Source organism: Rhinatrema bivittatum, chromosome 1 (genome assembly GCF_901001135.1).
Source record: "Rhinatrema bivittatum chromosome 1, aRhiBiv1.1, whole genome shotgun sequence".
Taxonomy (NCBI): Eukaryota; Metazoa; Chordata; class Amphibia; order Gymnophiona; family Rhinatrematidae; genus Rhinatrema; species Rhinatrema bivittatum.
Window position 1 is genome coordinate 602,673,111 of NC_042615.1, and position 17,607 is coordinate 602,690,717.

A 17,607-nucleotide genomic window follows, 5' to 3' on the forward strand; every position below is an offset into this window, starting at 1 on the left:
AAAATCGATAGCCTTGCGCGCGCCGATCCAGGATTTTAGTGGATATGCGCGGCTCCGCGCGTATCTACTAAAATCCAGCGTACTTTTGCTTGAGTCTGATGCGCAAGCAAAAGTAGGCTGATCGCGCTTCTTTTAAAATCTACCCCATTTTTTTTGGTTGCAAAGACTAGGCACTTTTAAAAGCAACATTTCTCTTGAAATAGCTACCACCTGGATTTGATTCCTAGGTCTTGTCCTCCCCTTCCTGGGCCAAACCGGGCTGGGGATGCTGCATAAGCACCACTGACTGCTAGGAGGAGGAGGGAGTCTCAGTCATCTGCACCACTTCTTGGGCTCATGCTTGCAGGTTTATGGAAAGAGCCCTGGTGCAGAGTCCTCAGCTGAGAACCATCACTGTAATGAGTGGGCTGGGTGAATTGGGAAGGGGAAAAAACCACAGTTCCACTTGAGCTAGAAGCCTGAACAAAATTGCTTTAAAACACTATTATCTGTCTTATACAGAGAAACCAGTGGTGCATATTTTATAACAAAAACCTGTTTACAACCTATCTTTCAGGTTTTTTTGTACTGAATTTTGTTACATAGAATTGGGGGGGTACCCTAAGTAGCGATATCTGCTTTAAATAAACTAGATATTAGCTTTGAACTGTAATAAGGATCATCAGATTGTTACCTTTTATGCTTTACAGTTAAAGTGTATTCTACTACTTCTGTACAGTTCTATTAAGAACTACTTCACATCCACATCATTTATTGTCATTATTAAATTGAATATGCACAAATGCAATGTGATCTTACAGAAAAAAACAACTCACAATCAGTCTTCTACTAGAGTTTATTGCATGACACATTTCATTGTCCAATAGTGCACAAACATTCTGTACATACATAATCCATTGCTTCCTTTATCACAGAGCAGCAGTTTCCAAATCTGTGCTGGTGACCCCACAGCCAGACCGGATTTCAGGATATACAAAGGGAAGATGCATGAGTTATATATGCATACACTAGAGACCCACTCTATGCTGATTCCTTCTGCATATTCATTTGAATGTCTTGAAAACCCATCTGGCTGCTTGGGCCCAAAGACCAGATTTTATGAGCCACTATAATCCATCTTTTATCACTTAATTACTTGCTGGGTGTTCACACTTTTTTAGAATTGTTTTGCAATGGACAAAGACACTTAGAATACATAATGTATAGGTTGGCACAGAGATTCTACACACAGGTATGGAAACCATAAAAAAAGTCACCGTCTCTTCAAACGGAATAGCAATTAGTGATTCACAGCATTCCATGCTAAACCCATTGGTAGGGCTAACGCCATAAATGTCCCATCCAAAGCAAGGCAGATAGCATGGTAGATTAAAAAGTTCATGATCTCTTGTGGCTAACAGAAAATCCAGACAACAAAACAATCAGGTGTCTATTATTACCCAAATACTGATAAAGCATATCACATTCAGAGACCAAGGTCTGTATTTTTCAAGATAATTTTGATTTAGTTTCAGGCTGGTGCCAAACGATTGTGGTAGTATTGCTTTGAGACATTTGTCTTCTCCAAGCTCAGACTCTGCCAAGTAAGCACAGAGCAGGTTATTGCAGTCTTTAATTTAAAAAAAAAAAAAAAAAAAAAAGTGAAACTCGAGAGTTAACAGAATAAAAAAAAAATTGTTCCTTAATCAGCACTGTTATGTAAATATAAACCAATCAGAGAGCAGCTTTCCCCACTAATATCTCTTTAAATTCAGTGCATCTGGAAAAAATGTGTTTTCTAGCAATTTTTTTTTTTTTTGCAGAAAATGTTAGAGACTAATCCAGCTAAAAGTTGACATCATAACTTACTGGTACTATGTACATATGCTCACATAACAGCAGACTTTGTGCTAGCTGGAAAAAAAAATCTGTTTCACTGACACTTTCATGTTTAATTATTGGGGTTGAGAATGTGGTCCCTAGGCAAAACCAAAAAGCTAATCTCACCTTGATCTTTGTTTTGATGATATGATGGTATCGCAATTGATTTGTGTACATTATTCGATAGGACTAGGCCATTAGCGAGCTCGGTTTGCCTTCAGAAGGACTGGAAACTTGACTTCCTCTGATTTGCAATCAGTGCCTTGGCCAGCTGTGGGATGTTATACAGCTCATGCCTTCTCTAGCTGATGTCCATTTCTGGTTAGTCAAAGCAGTGGATATTGATAAAAAGTACAAGTAGATGGGACATCAAAATAGTAAAGCAGAGTCGCTTTTGTTGCTGGAAAAAAAATAACTATGTACTTTCATGATAATTCACTGGTCATAAAATACAGCAAATCTTCACCTTTATGTCACCCCCCTTGCCATGATTCGGAAATAACAAGAAAAAAAAAATAACATCCCACGGCAGATCTGTGATGCACGATTTTGGAACCAGACCCTCAACTTGCACGAGGCACTGTGCCGATATCAGATCTTCACCAGCATGCTATTTAAAAATTCTGATTTTCAGGAGCATAAGCAAGCTGTGTCTCCTGTTCAATGCCAACTACTTGGCATACCTTTGCTTTTTTCTATGGCAGACAGTTTTGTGGTTATTTATAGTTTGGTAATAAATTCTGCCACTTTTCATTAAAAGTGGTGTTACAGCCTTGCTACTGGAACCAGTCACCTTGTACATTGTTTCTTATGGGAAAATCAGTTTCGACTTTAGGCCAAAGACTTCTTGTAATTGATTTGCTACTGCTTTAATAAAGACTGAGAGCTGTAAAGGACAGTCCTCAGTGCAGCAAATACAGAGTACTGTTAGAAAAAGGTCAGTGCCATCAAAGGTTAGTGTAATTCAATGCAAAATTCACATAGCATGTAATGTCATTTCAGATAATAAACATAGGCTATGCACAGTATATAGGCTAATTATCTGGTTAGGTGAGTAATGCCTTTTACTCCAGTCCTCTGTTTGTGAGAAGCACCGTTTCATTAGAATTCTTAAAAAAGAAAAAAAGCATATGATGCACAGAATGTAACATGACTACAAATGCTTTTCTGCTGATGATAGCAATTTACTATTTTCATAGTTTTCTTTAGTGTTTATTACTTAGAAACTTGCTGTAGCATCTTTCCACCAACTTCTAGCTGGTCTGCAGATGAGGGTAAAATACTCCATGGAGAACACCTTCAATAACTACATTTGGAACATCATCTGAAAAACAGAAGAGAAAAACTGCTTTTCTTTGTGCATCAATACCATATTAATGCTTTTGTGGAACTTAACTAGGCAAAGCTTCCTGTAATTTAGGTTACAGCATCACTATCCCCTTTATTCATGTTGGGTATGAGCAATTAGTAATGCTGTTTCAGCACTAAAGCCACTTTGTTACAACCAAGTACTACATAATGCAGTGCCAGATTTGTAAACTTATTGATTTAAAGGGATGTTCTAATATTTTATACACTAGGCTTCAGCTCTTTATCTGACTTTTCTCACAAGGAAGACTGATTAAACCAACAATTCAATTCCTAACAAAATCCCAGTATACTTGAAGGAATTCCAGACTTTCTATTGAGAATACGTTAGATCATTATTTCTGTTATGGTTCACAGTTGTCGGGACTTCCTGAAGGAGCCTGTACCATCCCACAATTTCTCTCAGAGAAATGAATGTAATAGCAAGTCTTCCTCCATATAAAATGTCCCCATGTGAAATTGGAGAGATATTTATTTCAGTACAACCCAAAAATGAACATGGCGAGAAGGCTGTCTGAATGCAAGACAAAATGGTTACAAATTTCCCAAAGGTAAGCACCAGCACAGTTCACATTTTGAAAGACAACTTCATATCCTAGTAGGAACCACCTCTTAAATGCACGCAGTACCTATTTCTCTCATAGCTGCTGTTATGCTGAACTTCTGATACTCCTAACTGCTGTGGGATCTTCCCATGGAGAGCTCACACTGTACTCAATTTGAGCTGCATTTCCCTTCTGTGTGACATACAGTAAGCATCTATCTGAAGTAAACTTATTTAAAAGGTATTAAAAGACATTTTAATACCTTTTAAATAAGGACATTAAAAGAGGTTGTGATTTTCTTCTGCATGGAGAAAGCGACTGCTTCAGCTCAGGGCCATTAAACTCAACTGAGTAACCGCATATTAGATTGGCACGAGACTTTGCAGCCAATCATGTTGAGGGCAATTTCCAAATAAATTTAGCCAGCTAAGGATCCACCTGGTTAGATCTGTTGGGGTGGAAATCTACCCCTGCTGAGTGACCAGTGAAGCTAGGCATGTATGTTTATAAAAAAATAAATAAATGGATACACTTGAAAAATGGATTCTAAGAGATGTGGTGAGGGGAAGGGGGCTAGACTTCACTGGTTACTCCTGAAATTTTAGAGCTGTCCACAGGGATATCAGGATTAAATCGCACTGGCTAGATTTAAGCCAATTTTCAGTCACAATTGATGAGGCTGAAAATTAAATTGAGGAGGATAATTACCAAAGAGACTTCTGCAGGTGAAAATCATGTGACCAGTATGTGCGTAAAATTACATACATGTATATGTGTAATTTTACACATTTAATGGAGAGGTATTCTGGGAAAGAGTCTGGGTGTAATTAGGATTTACACACATACTTTTTGATTTTAAAAAGCATGCATGTAAATTCTCTTAACACAACTCTGTGCACCAAATAGGTGGAACTGTGCATGTTTGTTTGTAGGGACAATTTTCATAGTGGACTTATCTGTGTAAGTTCGCTTTGAAAATTGGTGTAACTTCCTTCTAAGGTACTGCTCAAACTTGCTACCACCAAGAATCAGACAAGCCTCAGATCTACCAACCCTTCAGAAAGCTACTACAAAATGTGGCTCTTCCAAACAGCATTTAACTCGTAGCAGTAACCCAGGATTATAGCTTAAATACTTCGCAAATGACTACTGGGCCTACCAGTACCCTCTGGGGTGAGGTCTACTCATGCTGCTAACGATCACGGCACTTTACCAAGTACCCCTTAGAACCATCCAACTTAGCCCACCCACATCTGGCAACTTAACTATGAATAGAGGGTTCCTTCTGATACTATGCCTACAAATGTAAATGTATATTTTTACCCTCCTCTGCAAAATGGCACCTCTCACAGAGAAACTAAAACCACTACCTGAAATGTAAATGCAACCTTAACTATTGCCTTGGAGCATATGGTTACAAACTGCGGACTATAACTAATAAACATTACTTCATTATTGTGTATTCATACATTGCATTGCAACATTAGTCCAGCGAAACTCACTTTTTTGGTGGAAAAGCATGAAATAAAATGATGATGACAACGATGACATTTGCCAGCTAACTTACACATGTTATAAAATTATCCCACAACTAAGAAAACCGAACCCAAAAAATCCTGCCCACAAATGTAGCAAGCACAAAAAATGAAACAGGAGCAGAGACAATGTAATAATGTTGAAGACGTATTATCACATTTCAGAGCAAATTAGGGTGTCAGCAAGCCAGGAAACCAGTGTAAGACCAGCTTTAAGGTCATTCACCCATATAAAATGTAAAGACAAGCTAGGTGTTAACAGAAAGGAAAGTTATTTTTTGTGTACTTTTTTTATGAATATAAAATCAACCTTTAAGAATAACGCTCAGAAAAATCAACATGAGAACAGACAAAGCAAAACCCCGTTGGCTGGCGTTTCAGATTTCCTGCATCAGGGGGACTTATCTGAAACGTAGAATTCCTCTGCAAAGTGAAGCGCTCTAACTGGATCACCCAATCTCCGATGGAGTTGAAAAAGTATCCCAGACATATCTTCCCACTGAGTGGCTTTTTCAAAATTGTATATCCCAAAAAGTCATGAAACAAAGCCAACTCAAAGAGGATAGAGTTGCTCTGAATGGGGCTCCAGATTACAAGCCTCAGAAGCAGACTCTTTTTGTGTCTTAAAAGAAGAGGCTTATTCTACCAACCGTATACTACTACTTAACCTTAGCCAAAGATTCAGAAGATGTTTCCTCTCAGACAGGTTCTGGGCACCCTACTTAAACTTCAAATCCTTTTAAGCCTGGCAATCCACCCTTTCTAAATCCTGATGTCCTTTCAGGACTAGGCAGTTCTCTGAAGATCTAGACTTTTTCCACAACCAAGATTCTTCTACATCAAGGCAGCCTTATGGAAAATGTAAACAAGTTTGCCAACTATGCACTTTGGGGATAATTTTGTAAAAGCTTACTTAAGAAAGTCTGCATATATATGCATAAGTTACACTAATTTTCAAAGCGACCTTAGGCATGAATGTTCACTTTGAAAATTACCACACAAAAAACACCCACTTGCAATTAAACCTGCAAATTTATACACAAACATTTTCTGGGGCAATTTATATGCATAATTTTAAAAATCCAGAGGTATGCACAAAATCCAAATCTTTTCCCAACTCCACTCCCGGGTATGCCTCTGTTCAGTCTGAAAAAACTTACGCGCACACAGAACATAGGGGTGAAAGTTTACCTGCATGTTAGGCAGGCAATTTAATAAGTCATTTCTGTAGGTAAAGCACTCTTTGACATGCTTTTGAAAATTATTCTCTACTTTCAAATCCTCTAAATGTCCTAGGAAAGTGCCACCCTTCCTCTGTCAAACTTGAAAACAATTCTGATTTTGACAATTGACCAAAACAGATGGAGTCAAGGATAAGAAAGTCAAGGAAACAAGTTATAAACACTTTACATGTAAAAGACTTTGGAACCTAAGAAAGACAATGAGGTCCATTTTAAAAAGCCCTAAAACAGATAACTTACCCTAAAATGGATAACTTATCTGAATAAAGTTAGCTGGGATTAACGCCCCACTGTCTAACTTTAGACGGATAACTTTTAAACCTAACCAGCTATTTTCGAATATTGCAAGTTAGGTTTTAGAGTAATCTGGCCAAAGTAGCTATTTTCAAAAGAATACAGCCCAGGGGTAGGCAACTCCAGTCCTGGAGTGCCATAAACAGGTCTGCTTTTCAGGATAGCTACAATGAATATGCATGAGATATCTTTGCATGTTCATTGTGGATATTCTTAAAACCAGACCTGCTCGTAGCACTCCAGGTCCAGAACTGCTGAACCCTGATAGAGCCAGTTAAGTAGCAATAGCAAAAAATAAAAAATAAAAAGGTGGTGCAAGCCTGACTGCCCAGTTACCCAACCAAGTCAGATAAGCCTGGACAGAGCGGGCTAAAACCCCCACTCCTAAAAGCTTTCTCCCTTCAAGAAAGTTTGAAAGTGTAAGGCCTGCAGACGATCTACGCCCCTTCATCCGCGTCTTAAAAATTAACTCTGGCCTCTCCTCCTGCCTCCCCGTCAAGTGAAGCCTATCCCTCTTGTCTTAGCTCTCCCCTCTAAACCCCTAAACATAGCCAGGAGCTCGGAACTAGCATCTGGCTTTGGCAGTTTCCAGTTTTGCTCTGACAACAATGCTAGTCATGTAGGCCAACAGCTTTGCTGTCAGAGAACTGCTTTGACAGGCAACACTGGATGCACTATGCATAGGACACGAGTTTTGAGCTCTTGGTTGCAATTAAGGGGATCTGGCAGGGTAGGCTTTGCTTGGTGCGGGGGGGTCAGGGCCTGAAGTAATCAATTTTTTTTAATGTTCAAATCTCTTCAAGAATTATTAAATGAGAAAAAGAATACAAGTCCAAGGATATATACATTAAAGAAGAATAAACAATCTACAAAATACAGACACAGGTTACAGAAGGCCACTCTAACAAGATAATTACAAAAACAACAATAAGGATAATGCTGCAATAGTACAGAGTTGTGCAGCAGTGTGGTTTACCCAGAGAGTCAAAATAATCATTTAGCGGTTTCCACATATGCAACCTTAAGACAAGACGACGACTTTTAATAGCGAAGCTTTTTCATATTTACAATATAAACAGATGGAGTTCCACCGGAAGTGTTCATTGAGTAGCTCACTGTGTTTCCAGAAGGACAAAATTAAATGAATGGTGACAACAAGGAAAAAGTCCAATAATTTACGATGTGGAAGGGAGAGAAAAAAATGCAAGGCCACCCCCTGAAGAATAACCGGTAAGTAAGTGGAGTGCCCAGAGGTAAAATCCGGGAGATTATCACCCACACCTGTTGCCAGAAAGAAAATACAGTGGGACAAAAACATAACATATGAGATAACGTGGCCTTTGGAGAAGAACAGGACCAACAATTATGTGTGGACGCTATACCAGCCTGAAAAATCTTCCAAGGAGTCCACACTGACCTCTGGGAAACAAAAAAAGAAGACTGAGTTAAACTGGAAGACAGTGAAATACACAGTGAGGAATACCAAAAATACCTCCAATCCACATCATAAGGAAAGCAAGTGCTTTCTGAGCTCCAGAAAGTCTGCCACCCAAGCGGAGCAGGAAACAAAGAGGCTTTAAGAGATTTAGAGAGCCAAGAGGCCAAATGGCCCATGGGACCAAAATCCCGATATTCATACAAATGGGGAAAATCCAAAGGAGGAGCTTGCCTTGGCAATGAACTGCAAAATTTCATAAGAAGAATGATTCCAAGAGAACAGAAATTGTCAGTTGCATTGAGAGTCCTCAATGAAAACTGAGGGCTTGATATAGAACTTAGATGGAGCTGGAAGGTACATGACCTCCATTTCATTCAGGCTGATGGTGAGCCCTAAGCTGCCTGGGCAAACTGATCTATGATAACCTGAATGACCTCCAGATATTGGGCTGTTAGTGCACAGTCATCTGAAAGCAACAAGTCTCTAATTCCACCATCTTCACAGTGAGTCTGTAGATGTTTCAAATTCAGAAACCTGTGTGTGACTTGACACAATTTGATCCATGTACTGGAAGGCATTCATGAATATTACGCAGAAGACAATAGAGAACAGTGTTTGCATCAGTACACACCCTTGTTTTATGCTGTTTAAGATTGAGAAAGGATTAAAAATATTCATCAACTCCTGCATCTTGGCCAAATTCCATTCATGGAAAGGTTTCTTGATAGAAACAAACTTCTCTGGGCAGCCAAGTTTATGGAGGATTCTCTGCAGGCCATTGCAATTAATTGTCTTGAATGCTGTTGTTAGGCCTATAATGACCACATATAGATCTTGATTTTACTCAAGGGAATTCTCCTGAATTTGCTTGGCTGAGAATACCATGATTATTGTCCTTCTGCCACATCTGAATTCATACTATGAATTTGGGAAATGGATGTCCATGAGTTGCTCCATCATTTTATTGAGAATTACTCTTGCCAGCACTTTCCCAGTGATGGAGAGCAAAGAAATTCCATGATCATTATCACAGTTGATTCTCTTGCCCTTTCTCTTACACACGTGGATGATTAATGCTTTTGAAATCCTGGGACACAGACTAATTTATTTTATTTATTTATTTAAAAACATTTCTATACCGTTGCTAAGTAAAATACCATCGTAACGGTTTACATGTTGGCACATATTTAATGTAGGTAAAAGTGTACTATAGTACATTCTAACAGGTGCCGTCAAAGATTCGGTTACAATATATCATTATACATAGTTGTTTAGCGAAGTAGTTCATGACCAATTGTACCAAGGTACTTACACGGGTGGTTTTATCACACATAGTATTATAGTTATGCTTATTGTAATGTAGAGTTCATAGACTAATCTACTGTAATGTTCTAAGTATCCTGGATCGGTGCCTTTCTGTCTTTTCCTGAATAATTTCTCTCTATTCTCTCGTCTCTTTGTAAAATGCTTGTTTAAAAAGCCATGTTTTTAAACTTTTCTTGAATGCCTTGAGATCACTTTACTTCCAAATATACTGGAAAAGTTGTAATTTTCAGGAACATTTAATTTGTATTTAGATTTAGCTCATGCATGTTATTGGTAGCACAAGGCAAGTTACATTCAGGTATTTCCCAGAGGGCTTACAATCTAAGGGGATCATTTACTATGCCGCGGTATTTTTCCATAGAGGGGAAAATGCTGCGGCCCACAGAATGTTTCTTCACCTTGTAAAAATATTGTAGGGTCAACTCCCTGTTGCCTCTAGAGACAACCCTGAAATGAAAATAGTGAAAAAAATTAATATAACGTCTCAAGAATATTAGCACTTGCAGATTACGTCATATTGAAAAATGTGTTCCATACCATTTCACGTTTATCAGTGACATTGGAGCTCATTACTTGTCTAGCCAGGTTATGTTGTAGCTGCCAAATTCTTAAACCTTTAAGTTTAATGATGTTTAATTCTGTTTGAAGATTTCGGTCTATAATGCCATTTTATGGGTTGAACATGGAGGAATATCCGACTAGTCTCTAATCAGACCAACAATCTACATGGCTCATGGTGTGAGCAATCTTTACATTATGAACAGCTTTCTGTCTAACAGTGCAGCACAAAATATACTTCTGCTTGAAGTGGGGTTGTATCCAGACAGTTTTGTGCTTGTTTGCCTGCTTGAATATATTGTTAGTGATTACAAGATTGTGTTTGGTACATTTGGACAGAAACAAGAGTTCATGTGTGTTGATTTTGCCAATGCCAAACTGCCCTAGCTCTCTGTTCCTTGGGGCTATAATGAAGCCAACTTTGGCACTGAAGTCATCCATAAATATCAGTTTGTCTTTATGAGGGACATCTTTTCTATGAGCAGCTGTACAGAGCCATCAGGCATTCCTGACATCATCAGTGAGCATCATGGAAGGGGCATAAGCTCTAATGATGGTGGCATGTCTATCCTCCAAGATGTTTATGCAGATAGATTTATGTCTATCATTTCTTTTGGAAGTTTATCCAAATTGTATTCAAGAGATACAAGAATAGCAAAGCCTATTCCAGATGTTCTTGATTCACCTTTAGATTTTCCTGTTAAGTAGAATGCATAGACTGTACCAGCCTCTATCAGACATGACTCCTCTGAAAAATCAGGTTTCACTTATTTTCCAGATCATACTTAGGGTGGTGCACCTCTCTGGTCTTCGGTCACTGTCAATGAATGGGCTTACATTCCGTGTAGCAAAGTCAATGCTCTAGTTTGCTTTTTGACCAAATTCTTGGGGACAAGATAGTCAGATTTTAGAATCCCTTTTCAATAGTAGGTCTTCCCTCCCCGTATAGGGAGAGTATCGCTATCTCCCACCAGGTTGCTCTGTTGCCCATGCAGGATAAGAGTTCTATATCTACCATGGTCTGAGATAAATAATCACCAAATGCTGTCTTGCAGGTTTGTAGCTAGAGACTCTAAGCAGCATGATTGGCCTGACACCTCAAGAGTCAAAAGATGTAGCAACTCTGCTTAGTCACCAGGTATTGCTGAATTGCCTATACATGAGTGGATTAAAGTAAGATGACTGTGCAGTCCCAGTCCCACTCTGTCATCTATTCGCACCATATGCTAACTGGGGCAAAAGGTGCCACAAGTTCAGCAGTACATATGGATGTAAGCTTTATATCATGAAACCTTGTTTCTTTAAGCAATTTGCCAACTCAAAGCTCAGGAGCCCTACCTGCTCATACTATCTGACCCGTACTAGAGCATGGTTTACAAGATGCCAGGATGTACCCACTCACTGAAGGGCCTGCATATATTATCTCCGAAGAATAAGAGTTATATTCTCTCTTTCTGTTAAGAGAGCCTGAAAAATGTATTTGCATTGTGGAAAGGATTTTAGAAAGTCATAACTATTTGTACTCTTATGGTTTGAAAAATAAGAGGTCAATCAGTTTCAAAAACTTCAACTTCCTGATGGATCAGAGGCTGTATTTCTGAAGATTATAAAAGAACAAATAAACAGCCTCCAAGCTTCATTAAAGTTCAATCTACAAGATCAGTAGCCTCATCCTTTGAAGAAAAGTCTCAGGTATCAGCAGAAGGAATATGTAAAGCAGCCGCATGGAGTTCAATACAAAATTCACCAGACATTACAACATCAATAGATGGTATTCAGCCAAGGCAAAGGTTGTCAGAAAAGCATTCCAAGACACAGTTACTTCTACTACTAAAAGTGCTGCTTTGGTAAGTCCCTGCAGTACAGACTGGTACGCAGTACAATATAAAAGGAATTTTGCCTTACTCTGTGAATTCCAATTTCTATTAAATGGGCACAATAACTGAACATTACACAATGCAGACATGTTGATATATATTGTAATCAGAATGGAGAGAATAATATATATTTTTTAGATTCCTTAGTTTATCACTGCTGAGGAAGTAATTGATTGATGCGTGGATGTAGGAACAGAAAATGGCAAAGTTCTGATCGTATGATAGGGGGTGGAGATTTTGGTCTATTTTGAGCTGCTTATACTATGCACCGCAAGGTCAAAACAGGCATATCAAGTAAGAGAAAAGGTAAGACAAAAATTACTTTTCTTGTAATTAGTGTCTATTTATGATAATTCTCTAACCTGGCTGGAAGCCTGTATCCATTTCAATGACACAAATGGGATCCTCTAATATCGAAGCTGCGAAACATTAAAAGGTAGATTTTAAGAGCCGCGCGCGTACACGGATGCATTTATGCACGCATGTTATAAAATTGGCTTGCCGCACTTACATGCGCGCCCGATTTTATATTGAAGCACGCATGTGCACACGAATCCCGTCTCGAGTGCATAAGGGGGGGGGGGGGGAATTTTAGTAGGTTTGTGCGGTGACGCAAGAGGCCTACTTCCCTGTTTCCTCCCGGTTCACCCCAGTAAAGGAGCAGACTTCCTAAACCCCCTAACTTGCCTCCCTTTTACCCTACTAGCCCTGACCCCTAAGACCCTGCTGACTCCCTTTTTTTTAGCAAAAGCAAGTTACGTGGTTGAGGGATCCCGGCATGTGCTATAGCGTGTAAGTGACTTCATGGGTGCAGTCGCAGCCCGCCCCCATGCCCCACCCCTTTTCTGTCAAATCTTTTTTATCCACGTACTGGGGGAGAAATGCGAGTGCCGCAGGCCTTTTAAAATCCACGTGGCTGAGTCATGCGCATATCTCCCGGTTTTGCCGCACGTGGGGCTTTTCAAATTCACCCTTAAATTACCAGGGTAAGACACATTTAAGTTCCACTACACTCTTTTTTCTTTATAAACAAGTCATTTTTTTATTTAGCTGATTAGGTTGTCTCTCTATTCACTGGTCAGTTAAATGACATATGCCAAGTCATTATGCCTCCATTCTAACTGAACAGGATCAAAGTAATCCCAACTGAGCAAGCAAAATCATACAATACAGACATTTTCAGCTACGTCTTTCATGAGATCTATTTATCCTTGATGAACAGAGTGCCAAAGAATACACCAGGGGCTAGGAACTCCAGTCTGGTTTTTAGGATATCCACAATTAATATGCATACGTTGCCTTCTTGTATACAAATATATTTAGGGACTTTTGTTTTCATATTTTATTTTTCTTGTGAATTTCAGTGTTGTAGTAATAAAACAATTATCACTTAAACATGATTTTTACAGTGATTTTTCTCCTGCTTGTTATAACAAACAAATTAATTTTTCCACTGACCATCACTGTTTTAACACTGAAATGCCAGGGGAAAATAAAATAAAAATTGAAAATGAAGGTCACAAAATATCTCTCATTCATATTTGTTGTGAATGTCCTGAAAACCCAGCTTGTTTGTAGCACTCTGGAACCACAGTTGCCTACCCCTGGAAATCATCCTCGAAAAGAAAGTCATTTGCAATTTAGGAAAAAGCACAGAATATGCTTATGACTGTGTAAACTAAGTCTGGCTAATCTACAATTATCACTCAGTTTTTGGAATGGATTGGCTCAGCACAATTTTTCCCACATTATGTCCCTTTGATTTTTTAGGAAAATACCTGGTGGGGTTTCTCATGCCAGTTTTCCCTTCCTTCATTTTCTTACCCGACTTACACTTGGCATGGAGAGCATTCCTCCTCCGAGTTCTAACCCAGTATACTACAACTACAAGTAACTAATGATGGTGAAAATGCATGATCCTCAGCAGTCCCAGATGTACCACGCTATTACTCCACCAATTTCACGACACAGCAAAATAATGGCAAAACCCTGACAAATTCAGTTTTTCATGGTTTTTCCTAAATTCAAGGTTTTTAAAATACTCATCTATATATATAGTTTTTAAATATATATTTTATATACTGCTGAACAAAATGTCAGTGCTACAGAAAAAAAAATAAAAAGGCAATTAATAAGTTATAAAGGTAAAATGTCACCAACAGGCCAGCAGATAAAAAGCAGCTTGCAGCAGGTTGAGCCAAAAGAATTTGCCCCTTTATGGGCCATACTGGATCTGGTGATCTGATATTGAGTTTTTGTATTGGGAGACTGGCTTTGCTGGGAGGTTTTGTTATGAAAGCAGAAAATTGCTTACGTGATTTCAATTTTTGCTATTGTTCTTATTGCTATTCTTTTCTGTTAATAAGCAGGCTGACTTAGCCATTACAAGTGGGTGACATCTGGTGTTACTGAACAAACTTGTCTCTCCAAGTTAGCAGAGCTTTAAGCTTGACTTGGATTCAAACTGAACATGCTTTGACCAATTATCTTACTGTTATCTAAAACTGGCTAAGCCAAAATAAATTAGCATTAAACATTCAGAAAACTGAAATAATACATTTAACAAGATTTCCCCTATGCAATGCTCCAACCAAACTCTCTCTCAATGGCCAACGTATTCCAATGGCCAAACCGTACAAAATCTTGGTATCCAAACTGACCCGTCTGAGTATTAATGCTCATGTCAAAAGTTTAATATAGATATCACATCACAAATTGAATTTACTATGACATCTTAAACCATTCCTCAACCCCATTGATTTCCGTATTGTTTTACAGGTGCTGTTGTTCTCTAGTATGGACTATTGCAATTCATTATGCATTGGTCTGCCTAATTACATTATTTGTCCTTTACACATTTTTTAAAACACTGCTGCCCGTTTATTAACTAGCACACCAATCCACGAGCACATTACTCCAGTATTACATCAATTCACTGGTTGCCAATAGCATTCGAGTTCAGTATAAACTGGCTACAATCATTCACAATGTACACTCCCTATGGATAAATGCCATTATGAAAATACATGCTCCAGATACTTTGGTGTCAATATTCAAAGGGATCCAGCTGGCTAAGTAAGAATTTAACCAGCTAGATTAAAGCCTTTGTAAACCGGACAGTTTAACCAGTTAAACTTTACTGTACAAATTCTGGGCAGTCCTGCAGGGCCAGAAAGTTAGGTGTCTAGTATTGTTTTCCAACGCTAGCCATTTAACTTGGCTGGACAAATCTAGGCACTTCAAAAGCAGTCCTAAATCTGGCTTACCAAACTCAACTTCCTCAAAAAAAAAAAAAAAATTAAACTGGTAACCCCATCCCTTACCCTCCTGATGCACAAAAGAAAATCCCCCATGGTCCCATCCCCTTCCCTCCATCCTCCAGATGTCTCTTCTTAAAAAAAAAAAAAAAAAGTGAGGCCCAGTGTAATTAATGAATAAACTGATTTGAGCTACCATTCTTCCTTATTGTTCTTTTGTTTCTATTACCTAGATTTCTCGATTTGGATCCCTATAATGGTGGACTTGACTAATAGAGTTTCACGGATCTTAGTATTTTGGTTTTTGTTAATGTTTGAAATATGTTTTTCATTCTGTACTGTGCTTGATTTCTGTTTCAAGTTTCATTTTGCTTAAATTTTCCAGGAATTAAAAAAAAAAAAAAAAAAAAAGTGAATCTGATGACCAGCCATAACCTCCCTGACTTTCTCCTCCCTCAGAATTAAAATAAATAAATAAATAAAGGCTGTGAGGGAAGCCCTGGGATTCCTACCTGTCCAAATAAAGATAGAGAGCTGGTCTGGGAGTTATGTTATTGTTTATTTCTATGTCACTTAAGTCAATGACCCTAAGCGGCTAACAAGGGTACACAACTGTAAACACATGGTTTAACATAAGACAAAGAAAGCAACTTAAGCAGAATTGAACAAATGTGATCAAGACATATAAAAAAACAAATTAAAACATCAAGTGATAAAAACATGAATTCAAGAATAAAAAATACACCATAGAGTTAAACTAAACAAATTCTGATGAGTTCAGTAGTGAAAATAGACAACAGATTGTAGGAAAAAGCCTGTCAAGTGAATTTTAAAAGCCAGCACGCACATTAAATTAGGGGATGAGCGAAAAAGTCCTTTTAAAAATCTCCAAAGTTTTCAAAAAGGGCTGGGGTGTGGGTGTGGCATGGGCGTTTCAGGTGTGAACCAGAGATAAATATTTACACGCCTGGGCAGGCACCCAGATCCTCTGCTGCATACCTTTCCTTCTGCTATGGAGGAGGTGTAAGGTAACCGGAGAGAGTGAAGGCTATTAAACTAGTGTGGTTTGAAGATCTATCCCTTAACTGGGGATGAACAGGTTTAACTGGCAATGGTGGTAGAAGCAGGATTTGTGCACCCGACCAGTCCATTTTATAACATGCGTGCATGTTTTATAAAATGGCCATGGCCCTAGGCAGACATAAGCACGCAAATGCGCACCCGCACGCCAGTTTGAAAGTTACCTTCCCGGTGTAGAGAAATGTCTTTAATTGTTTTCTACAGGATTTAAGCCCAGATTTTTAAAAGGACTATGGGGTAGATCTTAAAAAAAATACGCGATCGCGTACTTTTGTTCGGGCGCCAGGCGCGAACAAAAGTACGCTGGATTTTATAAGATACGCACGTATCTTATAAAATCCGGGGTCGGCGCGCGCAAGGGGGTGCACATTTGTGCAACCTGCGCGCGCAGAGCCCAGCGCGCGCTGCCTGTTCCCTCCGAGGCCGCTCCGATTTCGGAGCGGCCTCGGAGGGAACTTTCCTTCGCCCTCCCCCCAAATTCCCCTCCCTAACCCCCCCCCCCCCCGGCCCTATCTAAACCTCCCCCCCCTACCGTGTTCCGGTCCCGGGGGCTGGTCCGGAGGCCTCGACCACGCCCTCGGGCCCGCCCCCTCCCTGCCCCTTTTCCAAAGCCCTGGGACTTTTATATGACCTTATTTCTCTCTCTGCTGCTCTGTGAATAAGCATGCTGCTAGCAATAGTTTTGTTTTCTTTATTATTTGCTTACGTGCACATTTGCTATAATCTCTGATATATTGCCTGTGTCATGTATTATATATATATATATATATATATATATATATTTTTTTTTTTACCAGAATCCTTTTGTATTACACTGCTGTTTTATAAAGTAAACTTTTCTATTGATCTCCTGTGTCTGTGTTACTTGTTTGCCCATTTCATCCACCCGTTATAGATACCTTACCCACTCAGTGGGTTTTTGAATATCTGTCTCTCTAGTTCAATTTTGAACAAACTACCACGGCGTTAAGGCCTGCAGTCTTTGAAATTGAGTATCAGGGTGGATATTAATTGTTTGATAATTTAAATCATTTAGATATTTCTTTGGAGACCATCACAGGCATCACGCTGAAAAATGCAAATTAGGAAGATGCTCTTTTTTATGAAATTATTTGCATTTTTTCCCTGAAAAAAAAAAAAAAAAAGGTTTGATCTCTCCAACCTGTTAGGTTTTGCTGGATTTTAACCAGTAAAGGGTTAAATTGTTTAACAAATTCTCAGTTTGGGT

General features: G+C 38.9%; 1 protein-coding gene across 5 annotated transcripts in view; it reads right to left on the reverse strand.

Moving 5' to 3' along the window:
• Positions 1–817: 817 nt before the first annotated feature.
• The window catches only part of SNX24 (sorting nexin 24), a 299,054-nt gene continuing 282,264 nt past the window's right edge, over positions 818–17,607 (reverse strand). For 3 of the 5 annotated variants that reach the window (XM_029619882.1, XM_029619891.1, XM_029619869.1), the window contains one exon: positions 818–3,184. Coding sequence is in view for 1 of the 5 variants with exons in the window: in XM_029619869.1 (XP_029475729.1) it covers positions 3,114–3,184 (71 nt within the window). In the remaining 4 variants the exon portion in view is untranslated. The remainder of the gene's footprint in view (positions 3,185–17,607) is intronic. The other 2 variants (XR_003859201.1, XR_003859203.1) reach the window with 2 other exon arrangements.